The following is a 14,381-nucleotide window of genomic DNA, read 5'->3' on the forward strand; positions in this document are numbered from 1 at the left end:
GAGTACAGAGAGATCATCCCATGGCAGTGGTCAATCTCAGCTGGGGAGGTGTCACTGGCCACAAGAGAGTGGCAGTGTCACCAAACTTGCCTGTAGATTGCCTACTGGGGAATGATTTAGAGCTCTCAGCCTGGGCTGAAGTAGAGCAAGAAACCCATTCTAAAATGGTAAACTTCCATGGTAAGGTTAGTGGAGCAGTGGTAGCCACAGCCCCAGTCCAAGATGTCCTCCCTGAACAGGTCAGGAGGGTTGTGCCAGTCACAACCCAATCTCAGACAACTTCCTTCCCAGAACAGGTTGTCAAGGCTGTCATGGTAACAGTCCACACCCAAACTGAGCCCCCTCCTGAAAAGATTGGGAGAGTTGTGATGGCCACAGCTCAAACTCAGACAGATGATAGTGTTGTGAAGCCTGAAACTATGGATCACTCCACTCAGACAGAGAGCATTGAGGAGGAAGAGAAATCTCCCTCCCACCAGACTTTAGGAAAGGGTCAGCCTCCTCAGGGAACTGATCTGACCCCTTGTGAAGAAACTGCCACAGAGGTAGTCAGGCCTAGCCTGGCAGAACCCCTGATGTCAGTGGACCCATCCAAGGTGGGACCCAGTCTGGAGCAGGTAACCTGCCCCTCTCTACCCTGCCTCAGTCAGCCCAGGGCTGTAGACGTCAGGGAGGCCAGTGTTGGACCCCAAAGGGCCCCCTGTCCAAAAGAATTCCCCAATCAGCAGATTAAGGGCACTGAAGCTAGTAGTCCTAGCCAAGTGAAAATAAAACACACTCCTGAGGGATCCCCCTTAAAATTAGTTAGGGACCTCCCACAGATGGACACTGTTGGGCACAGCCAAACTTGGGACCTGAGGGCCCCAGACCTGACCTGTCCCTCCAGTAAGCCAAACAGAGGGACCCAACCTCCAGCTGTAGGTAGCCAGAGGTTGACCCTGAGAGCCCAAAACAACTCAGTCTTGGAAAGAAAGGCCTCTATGGTGGATAATGATTGGAGGAAGCTGAGCCCAAAATTAGTGGAGCCTCACTTCAGTACTCCATTTCAGCACCAGCCTTTTACTTTGCCAAAACACACCACAGGTAGAGATTCCCTATGGTGGAGACCCTCAGACACCCTTAGGGTGAGGGATTGCTTAGTGGACCATGAGATAGGGGGTAACCATGCCAGTGCTGGTACTTCCTTATATGGCCACTCAGGCAATATAGGCTTACCTGGCAAGGCTAGCCTTATCTCCTTTCGTTTGGGGGGGGGGGGGTTATGTAGGAAGGTAGATCCCTGACTATGGTTGCCCCCAACTTTTTGCCTGGTGTTTTGCTGGTTTTCTGACTTAGTTGACCTGGGGCCCTGCTATTCAGGACCCCAGGCCTACTGCTCTCTCTGTAAAATGGATTCCATGTACCCTAGGTACATATCTAATTGGATACTGAGTCACCTTATCAGTCCCTGTACAGTGTACCTTAGGTACCCAGGGCATAGGTGTACCCAGGGCCTACCAGGGGCTGCAGCATGTATTATGCCACCCCTGGCTGGCCATCCAAATCTGACACAACTGGCTGCTTGACAGCTGGGGGCAAGGTGGTGTAATCACCCTTTGCTTTAGATATAGTATTCCTATATCTAACCCTAAAATGGACACACAGATCTCCTATCAGTCACTCCTATGGCAGGCCTTGACAATCCTGAAGGCAGAGTGCTTGGAATCGTGTGAGATGGTGCTCTGGCATGAGCTGAGCCTGTCTGCGGCTTTCGGGATCCCTCCCTTAGCCGTTTCCATGATATCGCATACCATATACTCTTAAGTGCATTATAATCCTTGCGGTTATATGCCAACTCTGGTATCGCTTTATCAAAACATGTCGAGTAAGGTGTCATACGAATTGGAATACTAACCCCTCGCCAATTCTGGCGACGGGGTTAGCATTCCACCCTTCTAGAGGGACACGACATGTATGTAACCTGTAACCCCGGTTAAAGTCAGACAGAGCCTTAGCATCCACAAAATGGATGCTGCCACCGAGACACAAGTCTGCCCTCCTGCTGCTGGGAGTCCTCCCAGAGCAGGAGGCAAGGACAAAGGGTTTCCTGCCAGGGGCGGTGCCAGCACCGTCCCAGACAGGGTTTTGTGTATTCCAGGTAGGCAGGGCTACAGAGGAAGGTGACTGCAAGTGGCACCCCGGTGCTCACTGTGCATAGGCCGGCTGAAACCAGTTCCAGGGGCACTCCAACCCCTGGCCTGGGGAAAGCCCGCCAAAGGAGAGGGGTGTAACCACCCCCCTCCTGGTCCCACCCATAGGGCAGGACTTAGTCGCGTGCCAGCCCCCTTTTCCCAGATAAAGGTAGGAGCAGGCCCCCTTCCAAATTAGATCATCTTTGGAATCAAGACACGACTTTCTACGAAAGGACTTCAAGATTTCCTTCTTCAAGATTCTCCCTTGTGGCTAAGGAGTAGTCACCCTGCATCCGCAGGCACCATCAAGAACACTGCGGTCTGCTGCAAGTCCTTCCTCCGGAATCCGACTGCCCAGCTCGACGAGAACCGGCTTCCCTGGCACCTTTGACCTCTACCCACCTCTACAGCCCAGCTGAGAACCGTGGGTGCGACGAGACCTCGAGGGACCGGCCATCTGCAAGACTGCACGACTTCTGCACAGCAAGCCCGCCGAGTAATTTCCTGGTGAGTGCTTTGGGGTCCGAGAAGCCCCGACCCTGAGCAGCTCCAGCACCGAAGTGCAGCCTCCCAGCATCTCCACGATCTGCGTGGGGCCCTTCTGCTTTTTGCTGCTCACCACGTTGTTTGGCTACTAGCCCGCTGGCTTGTGGCCTTCTGAACGACGCCCGACGACATCACTGCTGCTGGTCTGGTTGCTCCAGACTGGCCCTTGCTCCCTTTCCGAAGAGGAGCACCCTGGACCCTCCTGGTCCACTCAAGACGCCATTTTGAGTCCACCGCGTGGGCTTGAATTAGCCAAGGCTTGTTGCCCAATCCTGGGTAACTTCGACGCCGACAGCTTCATCCATCGTGGGACAGCTCGCCTCTCCATCCTGGTCGCCGACAACGCCTCCTGGTCCGTGAGATCTGCAGAGCCAGCGTCGCCCACTCACCTAGTCGAGGTGACTACCATCCGGTGCCCTCCTGGTGCCCACTGACTACTGGCTAGTAGTCACGAACTTGGTCCCCTCTGCTTTCAGGTGTCATCCATCTTCCAGATCCAGGCTTGGATCAACTCGAACTATCTTCACTGGTCGCCTGCCAGCATCTTTCTTCCAGGCTCCTGGTCCGGCAACGAGGATTCCTGATGTCTTTTGAGACCTATGCAGCTGCAGCCCCTGGGCTAGGTAACTTCGGCATTTCGGTGCCCCAGCATAGCCTCACTATCCAAGGGTCAGGATCCACTGTCGTTTTCTTCCCACCAGGTCGGGTTCGCCCGTAAACACTAACTTTAACTTTACTAGCTTCCATAGACTTTGTCCCGCATCCCGCGTGAGAGTGCACACTCTGCACCCGAGTCCCCTAGGTCTCCTAGAAGTAATCTAACGATTCCATAGTCAAGTCCTAGTGATTCCAAAGCCTATTAGTACTGTACTTACCTGCTAGTAATTTCGCATTCCACTTTTAAAGTATATGGTTTTTCGTGCCCCTCGGGCATTTGTGTATACCGTGCTAACTTAAGTATTTTCGTAAGAGTTTTTTTGTGTGCTTAGCACCCTGTCCTCATAAAGAGTACAGGGTTGTTGTGATTCTAATAAATACATTGTTTATTTTCATAACACTTGTGTGGTGTCCTTTCACTGGGTGTTCAAGGGGTAATGTGATGGTAAAACAGCTGGCTTAACACGCCCTCTAGAGTCTTAGCCTTAGACTGCTCGTATCCACGCTACTAGGATAGCTGGTCTATAAGGTTGACTTACAACCAATCATCAATAAGGGTTGTTTGGACTGATATATAGTGATCACTAGAATAGTGAACACTGCACATCAGGCCAACTTCTCACAGTGCTTTAATCACTAATATAGGTAGTGACGACGGATGCAGGTACTTTCGTACAGGAGTTTGCATTTTCTGCTGGAGGACGTTGGCCCTGAGGGCTCGGTTGGTGTTGTGCTGTGTTCAGCAACTGTTAATTCATTACTAACAAATGGCAAACACTTGGTTATCAGACAGTAAACAAATGCTGGAGGGCATGTCTTTTCCTTAAGAAGTATGTGTTGTGAGAGGTAGCAGGTTGGTGTTAGGGAGGATTTGACAGGATGTCCCTAGTTGCTGCCTGCAGCTATGTGTCTTACATTGGGCGCCCTCTGCTCTCTTCTCTGTATTCTAAAAGCGACCAGAACAGCGCAGTGCCCAATGCATAGTTAAACCTGAACTATAAAGCAAAAAAAAAAAAAAAGGAACCATAGTACCACAGTGGTGGAAAAAAGGATACCATTTTGTTTGAATTCGCTCAATCAGACAATGTGCATAAACTCCTTCTCGGTGTAACTCCTGCAGAAAGCGCACACACTTATGGTATTTTTTTCACCTACATACTGCTTATTAAACAAAAGTTTGCCGGGATAGCGTTAATATCATTGAGCACACGCCTGTTTTAGAAGTTACACGCTTCCCGCGGTTACACACTAACCGCGGCGAAGTGTCCCGCAGTGTGCCCCCTCTTTTGCATTTTCTGTTTTCCAAAGGTGTCCACAATACCGCAGGAGCTAATGCCGTACTAACGTTTAACTACACAGTAACAAGTAGCATTATACCATCCAGGTGGAAAAAAAAATTTACTACATGAAGTAACAAACATGTACTGAACAGGATGGACGGAGTGTACAGCATTGGTCAGGTGTTTGTGGGGCTGTCTTAAACATGGTTTTTTGGAGGGACAGAAATATTTAATGTGCATAAGCTCTTTCTTTCTGTAATTCCTGGCAAACAGGGCATATACCTAGCTTTTCTCTTTTACCACATTACTGCCCTATTAAACAAAAAGTTTAGCGTGATGTGCCCAGCGCTGCTTGTTATAATTTGGCACAGTTGAGTAAAGTTGGCTGGTTTGTGATTATCTGTGTAGCTGATTTACCTATATAAGATGAAGGCTTGCACAGTTGTGACTTGAAAAGATTCCCACCTACCATTTTAAAACATATATATTTTAGGTCTTGCTGACTGACTGATTTAGAGGTCTGTTGGCAGACAGACCTGTTGTATCCAATATAGATGCAGAGTGGGCTTTGGGTCAGCCCCCTGCTTAAGAATCATTGGCTTTTGGCTTTCATTGGGGATGGGAGTGCCACGCCATGCATGAGCAAGTGCCCCTCAACCCCCAAGGAAAACTGGAACAGTCTTTCTGCCCTCTCCCCCAAAGGGGACAGAAACCCCTCTAGTCACCAGAGGGAAACAAGCATTTGCAATGCAATTGGCCTCGCATTTTTTTATGTGATGTCTCTATGGCCTAGTTCGTAATCACATATCTTTTGTTTACCAACTACGTACTCCCACTGTTCTGTCATCTGTGTGTGCATTTTGTGCCATAGTGGCATAGTTGGTTCTCACATTACTAAAAATTACAGCTATTGGTGTTGCATTATTATTTACAACTTCAAAAGCTCTAACTATAACTGATGCAAGACCTATTTCATTGCAAATGCTTGTTATCGTGGGCAACATCAAGGCACAAATTCATCACCCATTATCAGCAAAGTTTTCCCTGCCGCCATTTGAGTTGTGGGCAGCCCTCAGCATACCAAGGCCATTTTAGTTAACCTTTACCCTTCCTGAGACCTTTTGAACTGGCTCAGCTTTACTTCTATTTTAGTGGCCATTTTGAATTGGGCCCATTTTAAAGTACCTTTCATGTTTCATATTTATTTCTCCTTTTCCATCTTTTACCAAATTGTATTGGTTTATACACGTGAAAATAATTTATCATTGTGCTTAGTGCTTACACTATTACTACATTAAGGGAATTTCTCCACTGCCAAGGTGTTCATGTAAACGTTCTGTTCAGGTAAGAAAGCACTGCAGCACCACCAGCATTTTATCCACATTTCCTATGTGTTGGATTCAGTGGAAAGGGGCATTTAAGGGATATTTGAATGCCATTGACGGTAAAACGTTCACCGATAAAAAGAAAAAGGCATTAGTGATATACAATTTGGGCACAGAACGTAGATCTATTTTAAAAAACATTGCCAGAATGTAGATCTATTTTTTAAAAAAAACATTGCTGCTGCAAGAGATCAAGTTAAAAGTACACCAGGAAGAAGCATCTAGTGAGATGATAGCGGTTGCCATAGTGGACAACTACGCTTCTATGATTCAGAACCTGGATAGAAGATTTTCTCCATCTAGCATTGTTGTACTAGAAAGGCACAAGTTCCTACAAAAAGCCAGGCAAGGGCAATCTTTTTTTGATGTTGTATCAGGTCTACATCAACTAGCAACTACTCTACTTGTAACTACAAAGAATTCAAAGACAAGATTATTAGTCACCAGCTGACAGAAAAAACTCATAACAAAAAGATTAAAGAAAGATTGTTGTTTACCGATGATCCTAGCCTTGAGATGGCAATCACCATAGCTAGAGTTGTGTAGAATTCTGATGCATACTTAAGGAGTTGTCAAGCCATGGTGATACAAGTACCTCTAAAGTGGTGAATGTTATACAAGCTAAAGAAAGACAAAGTGGGAAAGTAGACCTCTTTAAATAGCAAACAGTACAAAAATAGTGACATTACAGTATGTTTTAGATGAAGTAATCACAACCAGTTAGCTTCAGCAAAAAATTGTTCTGCATTATTTGTCACGTATTACAAGTGTAATGCAGAAGCACACGCAAACCTATAATATCTAAGTCTACATCTGAGGGTGATAAAGATATGATATTGACAATCACAGCATGTGGATAAAGATTGATGTATTTATTGCTGGTGAGGATATGAATAAGGCAAATGAGGAGGTGGTTGGAGGATTGAACGTGTACATAGTAAACCACCTTATGTAATGTGATAATTAATGGTGGGAATGTATGTGTAATGGCAGATTCAGGGTCACCTTTTATATTAATTGGCCCAGAGGTCTTCTCTAAGTTCACACCTCAAGTACTTCAACCATCCAAGATCAAGATGTGTGCTTCTCCTGGGGAAAGAATTGAAGTTCAATTTGCCTGCCTGTTAGAAATTTGAAGGAAATTCTGCAAGTGGTGTAATTTTTTTAAGCAAAGGAGGGTTCAAAGTATTGGGGTGGCATGATCGAGGACAGTTAGACATAATTATGGACCATAATCACTCCAATTGTATGATATTGAGTTACAAATTGATGCCAATGTGTCATCTGCTACTGTTTAGAATGAAAGATTTCCCAAAATGTTTACGGGACAGTCAGGAAGACTGGTTGGCTTCAAGCACAGAAACTCATACTGAAAACTGGCACAAAGTGCGGAGAGTGCCCTATCATTGAGAAAAGAGTTGTGCATGGAGCTAGATAGATACATTGTGCAGTTTAGATGTTATAGAGCTCTTTGAGTGCTGGGAATGGCTTGCACCAGTAGTTTTAGTACGAAAGAGTGAAAGAGTGAAAGTACTTTACAGTGTTGATTTTCGTGACCTCAACCAAAAATATCTGGGTGGATGGGGAACCCCTTCCTGACATCAGTGACATGTACAGTACTTTAGAGGGAGCTACACTTTTTATCACCCTAGATATGTCACCAGTACACCACCAAGTAGTCTTGTTTGACGAATCTAGGCATTTGACTTAGGGCGCAGAATTTCGGCGTTTGCAATTTAGCTAAGTGGGATGTATGAATTGAAAACAGCCTCGCAAAATAAGGAATCGCAAATTTACGATTCCCTATTTTGTGATTGCATTTAAGGAATTGCAAATTGTGATTCCTTAAATGAAATGTAAGAGGCCCAGAAAAAGTGCAATTTGGCCATAAGGAATCGCAAGTTACCACCAACTTCAAGTTGGTGGTAATTTGCGATTTCTTTAAAAAATGCACTTTTTTGCATTTTTTAAAGTGCCATGTGGCGCACATACATGCCCTTGGGGAATGTATGTGTGCCACATGTACACACATGCACATTTCAGGGATGCAACAGGGTGTCCTTTTGACACCCTGGCACCCTTGAAATTGCATTCTCAATTTGCGATTCTCTAATTGAGAATCTCAGAGAATCGCAAATTGAGAATGTCTTCCCATTCATTCCTATGGGCCTCAAGGACTACAGGAATGAATGGGAGGTATTCCTTAATTGTGAATCGCAATTTGCAATTCTCAATCAAGGAATATGTAGGATTCGCAAATCTTACATACATAGCGTTCTGCAATTCTCAAATAGCGATTCGCATAACATCGCTATTTGAGAACCACGAAACCAAAGTTTCATACATATGGCCCTCAGTTCGTAACTCTAAAGGGAGCGTTCAGTTTCAAATGAATGCCCTTCGGACTTGCAATCTGCTTCACCTGTCTTTCAAAGGCTGATGAAGGAGATATGCAAAGACTGTGAGGGTGTCCGATATTTCCAAGATGACATATTGACCAACAGCATAATGTGTGGTTGGACATAATTTAAAGAGAAGGGAGTAATTTTGAGGGGAGACCGGTGCAAAATTGAGCAGCATGGTGTGGACTACGGAGGTCATCACATATCCAAAGTTGGCATCAGTCCCAAAGTAAAATTACTAAAGGCCATAGAGGAAGCTCCTATTCCTGGTCATAAAGATTAGCTGATGTCCTTCCCGGGGTTAGCAATTCAATTAAATTTTTATTTATTATGATTTAGAATTCCGCAGAATTCCACATAAAAATAAATCTTAAAACACGTTTCATTCCACGAAAAATTTCCAATATAAACTCAAGTTGTCATTTTCATTTAAAAGCACGAATGAACATAGCAGGAGCAGTTGATCTTGGAATTTTCAAATGCGAGAAGGGGTGCACATTAAATAATCGAATTGTAGAGAAGTGTGGCTCAATGGTTAGAGCGGCAGACCCTGATGCAGTAGTCTGGCCGGGACCAGGGTTCAATTCCCACCTCGGTGGGTCTCGGGCTCAATTTCCTCGGACCTGACAATTCTCGCCTCGGTGCCTATTCTAATCATGAGTCCCACTCTGCACCTCTGGGCAATAGCTTGCTTAATCTCTACAACGGCCCCAACAACGCTGAGGATGCCTGACTTCACCTTGGGGGTGCCCAGGAGTGGGCTCCTCACAGGGAAAGGCCAGGAAGGGTTCCTCGGCGGTATTCGTACAAGCGCTGAGATGCCTACGGGTAGTCGTGCGCTATACAAGTGCGTAATCATTTCATTTCATACATGAATTCTTACTAATTTATACGAGTTTCTAATCTAATACTATCCTCAAACATTCAATAATAAAACTTATTGTAAACTACCAAAATTTAAAATGCGCTATACAGTACTAGATCAAGGAGGTAATAAAAAGATAATTTATCTATTCACTAAACTGTACTGTGTAACCAGCAGCATGATAACAGTGCAAAGTAGTTCAATAACATACACTCGCCTTTTTCAATATATAGTACACAATGGTTTAGCAGCCAAACAAGGATTTAGTAAGGTGCATCAGATCCTAAAGGACAGTAACTAGAAGAAAAAGTTTATAATGATGCCCATGCTTAATTTCAACCTAATAAATTAGGCATAAATTGTCTAATACATAATTTAGCAGCAGACAAATTTAGTAAAGTGGTTGGGATCCTAAAAATGAGTAATTAGCAGCGAAAAACGTTTGAAAAAGTGCACATGCTTAATTGTAAACATAATAAATCGGTCATGAGGACCGGAAGTAAGAAAAAAAGTGCAAGTGCTCTGTACATACGTACTAAGAAGATCATTACCAACCAGTAACTAGCAGCAGGAAAATTTTGTAAAAGTGCAAATACACAATTGTAAACATAACTGATCGGTCATAAAGACCGAAAGGTCAAGATAAAGTGCAAGTGTTGTAAACATACATATTTAAGAAGATCTATCTGACCTTAATATATGTGTAAAAATTGTTTAAAAATGTAAAACACATCAGTTCAGATCGGGGGGACAGCAGGCAATTGCGGGCCTGTTCTGCTGTAGTAATATTATACTTTAAAAAACTATTCCTTAAATGTCTACGACATATTGAATGTAATGCGGGACAAACAAATAAAACATGATTCAAACCTTGTATACAGGAATTACATACCTGACAATACCTTTCATGTCTAGGAATACCCTCCCAAGATCCTGTTACGATTCTTAAGGGGAGTAAATCCAATCTCAGTAGCAAAATCACCCTGCACACTCCATGTTTAAGATTCCGTAAGACATAAGGTTGGGGATTTTTGACGATACTGCTCCCCACAATACAATCAATGTTTCTGTTCTATGAAAACATTTTAATATCTTTCACGAGAAACCCCGTATATTGTTTTCTTATACGTTTCAATTATACTCTTATACTTTTCAAGGCCGTTTTGCAAAGAACCACCGCCCCATCCATATCTAAACCAAACATTGATAATGCTTTTAAATTATTCCTAAAAATAGCACTTTTTTTTCATTCATGTTTACAAATATTTCTCTGTATAGCGCTACCCTTAGCAAATTCTCAGAGCTATTTATCAGTGCATTACACCTACTTAAGCATGCGGCCATTGGTAGCACATATGTAGAAAGAAGACCAAATTCGAGCCTAAGCGCTGCAATCAGTGCCGCGCAATTCAAATGACACATTTGGCTTCAGATTTTTCCTTCCACTTTCTCGAATTTAACCGTCTTGTGCATCTATTGTTTCACAGGCGTAGCTCAGGGTTGGTGGGATCTTTATTTTATAAACCGAAATAATGTGTGAGAAATGTCTTTTCCCACAGTGTGTGTGTACAGACGATTGATTGCAAAGGCTTGGGAAATCGCTTTACCTTTGCAATGGTCCATATGTCTATTAGCGGAGCACCTAATTGTAAATATTTTTCCTAAGTATGGATAAAATGTTACTACTTCCAATTTCTCTTTTCCCAGGAACCAATTCAATTTTTTTCTGACCTTACAACGTTGATAACTAAAAATCATAACTTGGGTTAGCTGAGTAGGACTCGAAACGTATTCCCCATTTTGCAGACAAGACAGTCCCCTGAGGTACTTGCTGAAGAAAGAAATCTTGTTTGGGTGGGATGAGGAGTGCCAAGTTGCTTTTTATAAAGTGTGTTCCCACATTTTATCGGCAGGTCCCTGGAAGTTATTAGCCCTAAGAGACAATAACATCATAGTTTCTGATGCTAGTAACTGTGGGCTGGGTGCTATTCTCTTGCAGAAGAAGTGATGGGAGAGAGGTTGTAGTGGTGTTCACTTCCAGGCTACTTAGGGATGCAGAATATACAAACTCAATCATTGAGAAGGAAGACCTGGCGCTTTGGTGGGGTGCTCAGCATTTCCACACATAAGTATGGAGAGTGCCTTTCCTGTTAAGAATTGATGACAAACCGTTGATTACTGGCTTAGCACTAAAGGGCGGGGGCAAAGCTACTCCCAGGATTGCCAAATGGAAACACTACTTATAAGAGCTTCATTATAACATTGAGTATATTACAGGCAAGTATAACATCATTGCTGACTTCTTGTCCAGAATGCCCTTGAATGCCTCAGACAGAGAAGAGGCAGCTGATGATAAAAAAGTGGTGTGTTTGGCAAATTCTATCAACAGTGTGTTGAGAGGGGCATTGGAAGAGAATGAATGGAGAGAGGAGTTACACTTCTTTGCACAGTTACGTTCACAATGGTAGCCTAATTCTAAGTCTCTGGATGGGAATTTCACTCTGTATGGGCATGTGGCTACTGTATTGACAGGTGACAATGGTCTACTACAGAGGCTAAGCTAGTTGGTTTCTCCATCTATTCATATTTAGGGGATCTCGGGCCAGATGTAGGTCACCAAATACCGGTCGGTATTGGCCGATTTCGGCCGTTACCGACCGGTATTTGGGATTTGACATGTAGGTGGCCTTAATTTTACCGATTCGGTAAATTTACCAATTCGGTAAAATACCGAATCGGTAAAGTTACCGAATCGGTAAATCCAGATATAGGTGGCACTTTAAACAGTGTCACAGGCCATTACCGATTCGTTATTTACCACCAAATACTATTTGGTGGTAAATAACGAATACCTGTGTGCATGTACACCTGTGCCAATTTTTTGGCACAAATACATGCCCTAAGGGCATGTATGTGTGTCACATGGCACACAAGCCAAAATCAGGGGTGCAACAGGGTGTCAAAGTGACACCCTGTTCCCCTTGACAAATCGGTATTTTTACCGAATTGGTAAATACCGATTCGGTAAAAATACCGATTTGTCAAAGGGACCAGGGTGTCACTTTGACCCATAGGAATCAATGGCAATTACCGAATCGGTAAATACCGATTCGGTAATTACCGAATCCTACCGATTCCGTGAAAAATACCGAATTTTTAGCTACATCTCATTTACCGAATCTAGAATACCGAATCGGTAAAATTTGGTATTTTAGAGGCAGTAAATGAGGATTACCTACATCGGGCCCTAAGTGTCTTATACATTGTTGTACTGCTTGGGTAGTTTTACTGCGTATGTTGTTTTATCGTCCATTATGGTGTACATAAGGGGAAAGGATATGTTGGATTGGCCTGGCACTTGGCCATAACCAGGTCATAATGTGTAATGTTGGGGTTGAGGGAATTCGGGGACAGGAGGTTGTGAGCGTAGTGGTAAGAGATTAGCGGTGTGATGAGTTGGTGGCGTTAATGAGGAAATAAACTTCAACTTACATTTGATGCATGGACCTCCACTTTTCACTCATAATATGGTAAACTTAGTGTTCTAAATGAGTGTCAATTTAAAGAGATTAACACAATCATAAGGCTACACAAAAACTGGACAGCCCAGAGATAAAAGTAAGGCTAAATTAGTGGGGTTGCCCCAGTTTTTGCTTCTTAAAATCTGGTCACCTTCATAACAGCAATTTATATTTTGAGGCAGTTTCTATTTTGCCACTACATAAAAAGAGGGAAATTTTGGAAAACAAATCGGGGGAACTTCAGTTTCCACAGACATACATTCAAACAAAAGCACTTTTCGGCTGGAGACAGCAAAAAATAACGTTATTTTTTGGCTTACGAATCGATAGTAACAATTCCAATGCTCACGCATTCATTCTGCGTACTTGAAGCGTCCATGGGGGTGCAGGATTAACCTCTCCTGACGTGCCGTAAGGAACGTGTTCTCCTCGTACAAGTCCGCCTCATCTCTGTCCATGTTTGCTCCGTGTCCCCTCACAAACAAGGTAAACACCGGGATCCCAAACGTTGGCTGCCGCTAGCAGGCTGACAAACAAACACCCCTTCCTAGTTCTGGTGGCCTACGTCAATCATCAGCGCGCGGCCGGAACGGGGTGGCGCGCGTGCTGCCAACCGTCTCTTAAGAGCTGGGGGTAACGCGCGGGAGCAGCAGTGGAAGGAAGTAGAGGCGGGGGCCGCACGCGTCGGCCTGGCGGAAGTAGCCCACTGAGGTCGTCTAGCGTGAGAGCCTAAATAACGGGAAGGAGCTTAAGGCAGGCCCCTCACGGCGTCAAGTAAATGGTTCCACTCACTACCGGGCCGAGGTGAGCGGGTAAAGTATGCGAATGGAGAGTTCCTTTGACAGAATACGTGTTTTTAGGCCTCAGTTACAAACAGGTACATAATTTAAAGTAGCATTTGGGTGAAGCTCTGATTGCATATTTTTGTTGTCTACATAGATGCCAAAATTTTGGAGAGGAAATTGGGAGATTTTTTCAAACTATCGAGAGAATTGACTTCTATTTCAGTCTGCGCCGGTTTCTATTGACATGTTTGGGACTTGCAGTTGTGCTGCTGCACGATCCTATATCAGAAATTCAAATATAGTTTTTTCCATACCTGTCAGCAGCACAGAGAAATCGCTATGGCAGGCAGCGAAAGCATGAAATAAAGTGTTGTGAGTGAAGGGTGCCGCGCGCGGGTGAATAATTAAGTTCAAGTTCAAGTTCAGGTATTTGTAGAGCGCACTACTCACCCAGAGGGTCTCAAGGCGCTAGAGAGAGGGGGGGGTTCACTGTTTATCGAATAGCCATGTTTTCAGTTCTTTTCTGAAGGAGATGTGATTCTGAGTAAGGCGGAGGTGGGTGGGGAGTGAGTTCCAGGTCTTGGCAGCCAGGAAGGAGAAGGATCTGCCACCCATGGTGGTTTTTCGGATGCGCGGGACTGCGGCGAGGGCTTGATTGGATGATCTTAGTTGGCGGGTGGGATAGTAGAAGGATAGTCGGGTGTTGAGGCATTCGGGTCCTAAGGCCTTGTGTGCGTGGGTAAGAAGGCGGAAAGTAATTCTTTTGTTG

General features: G+C 44.3%; 1 protein-coding gene across 4 annotated transcripts in view; it reads right to left on the minus strand.

Moving 5' to 3' along the window:
- LOC144771467 (potassium/sodium hyperpolarization-activated cyclic nucleotide-gated channel 2-like) overlaps positions 1-13,428 on the minus strand; it is a 1,987,727-nt gene extending 1,974,299 nt beyond the window's left edge. Inside the window, exon 1 of one of the 4 annotated variants that reach the window (XM_078655897.1) lies at positions 13,194-13,428. In XM_078655897.1, coding sequence (XP_078512023.1) covers positions 13,194-13,285 — 92 coding nt within the window. In that variant the 5' untranslated portion in view covers positions 13,286-13,428. Of the gene's footprint in view, positions 1-13,147 lie in introns of all 4 variants that reach the window. The other 3 variants (XM_078655894.1, XM_078655895.1, XM_078655896.1) reach the window with 3 other exon arrangements.
- Between the last annotated feature and the right edge of the window lie 953 nt (positions 13,429-14,381).

The sequence above is a fragment of the Lissotriton helveticus genome, chromosome 8, assembly GCF_964261635.1.
Source record: "Lissotriton helveticus chromosome 8, aLisHel1.1, whole genome shotgun sequence".
In the NCBI taxonomy this organism is placed as follows: domain Eukaryota; kingdom Metazoa; phylum Chordata; class Amphibia; order Caudata; family Salamandridae; genus Lissotriton; species Lissotriton helveticus.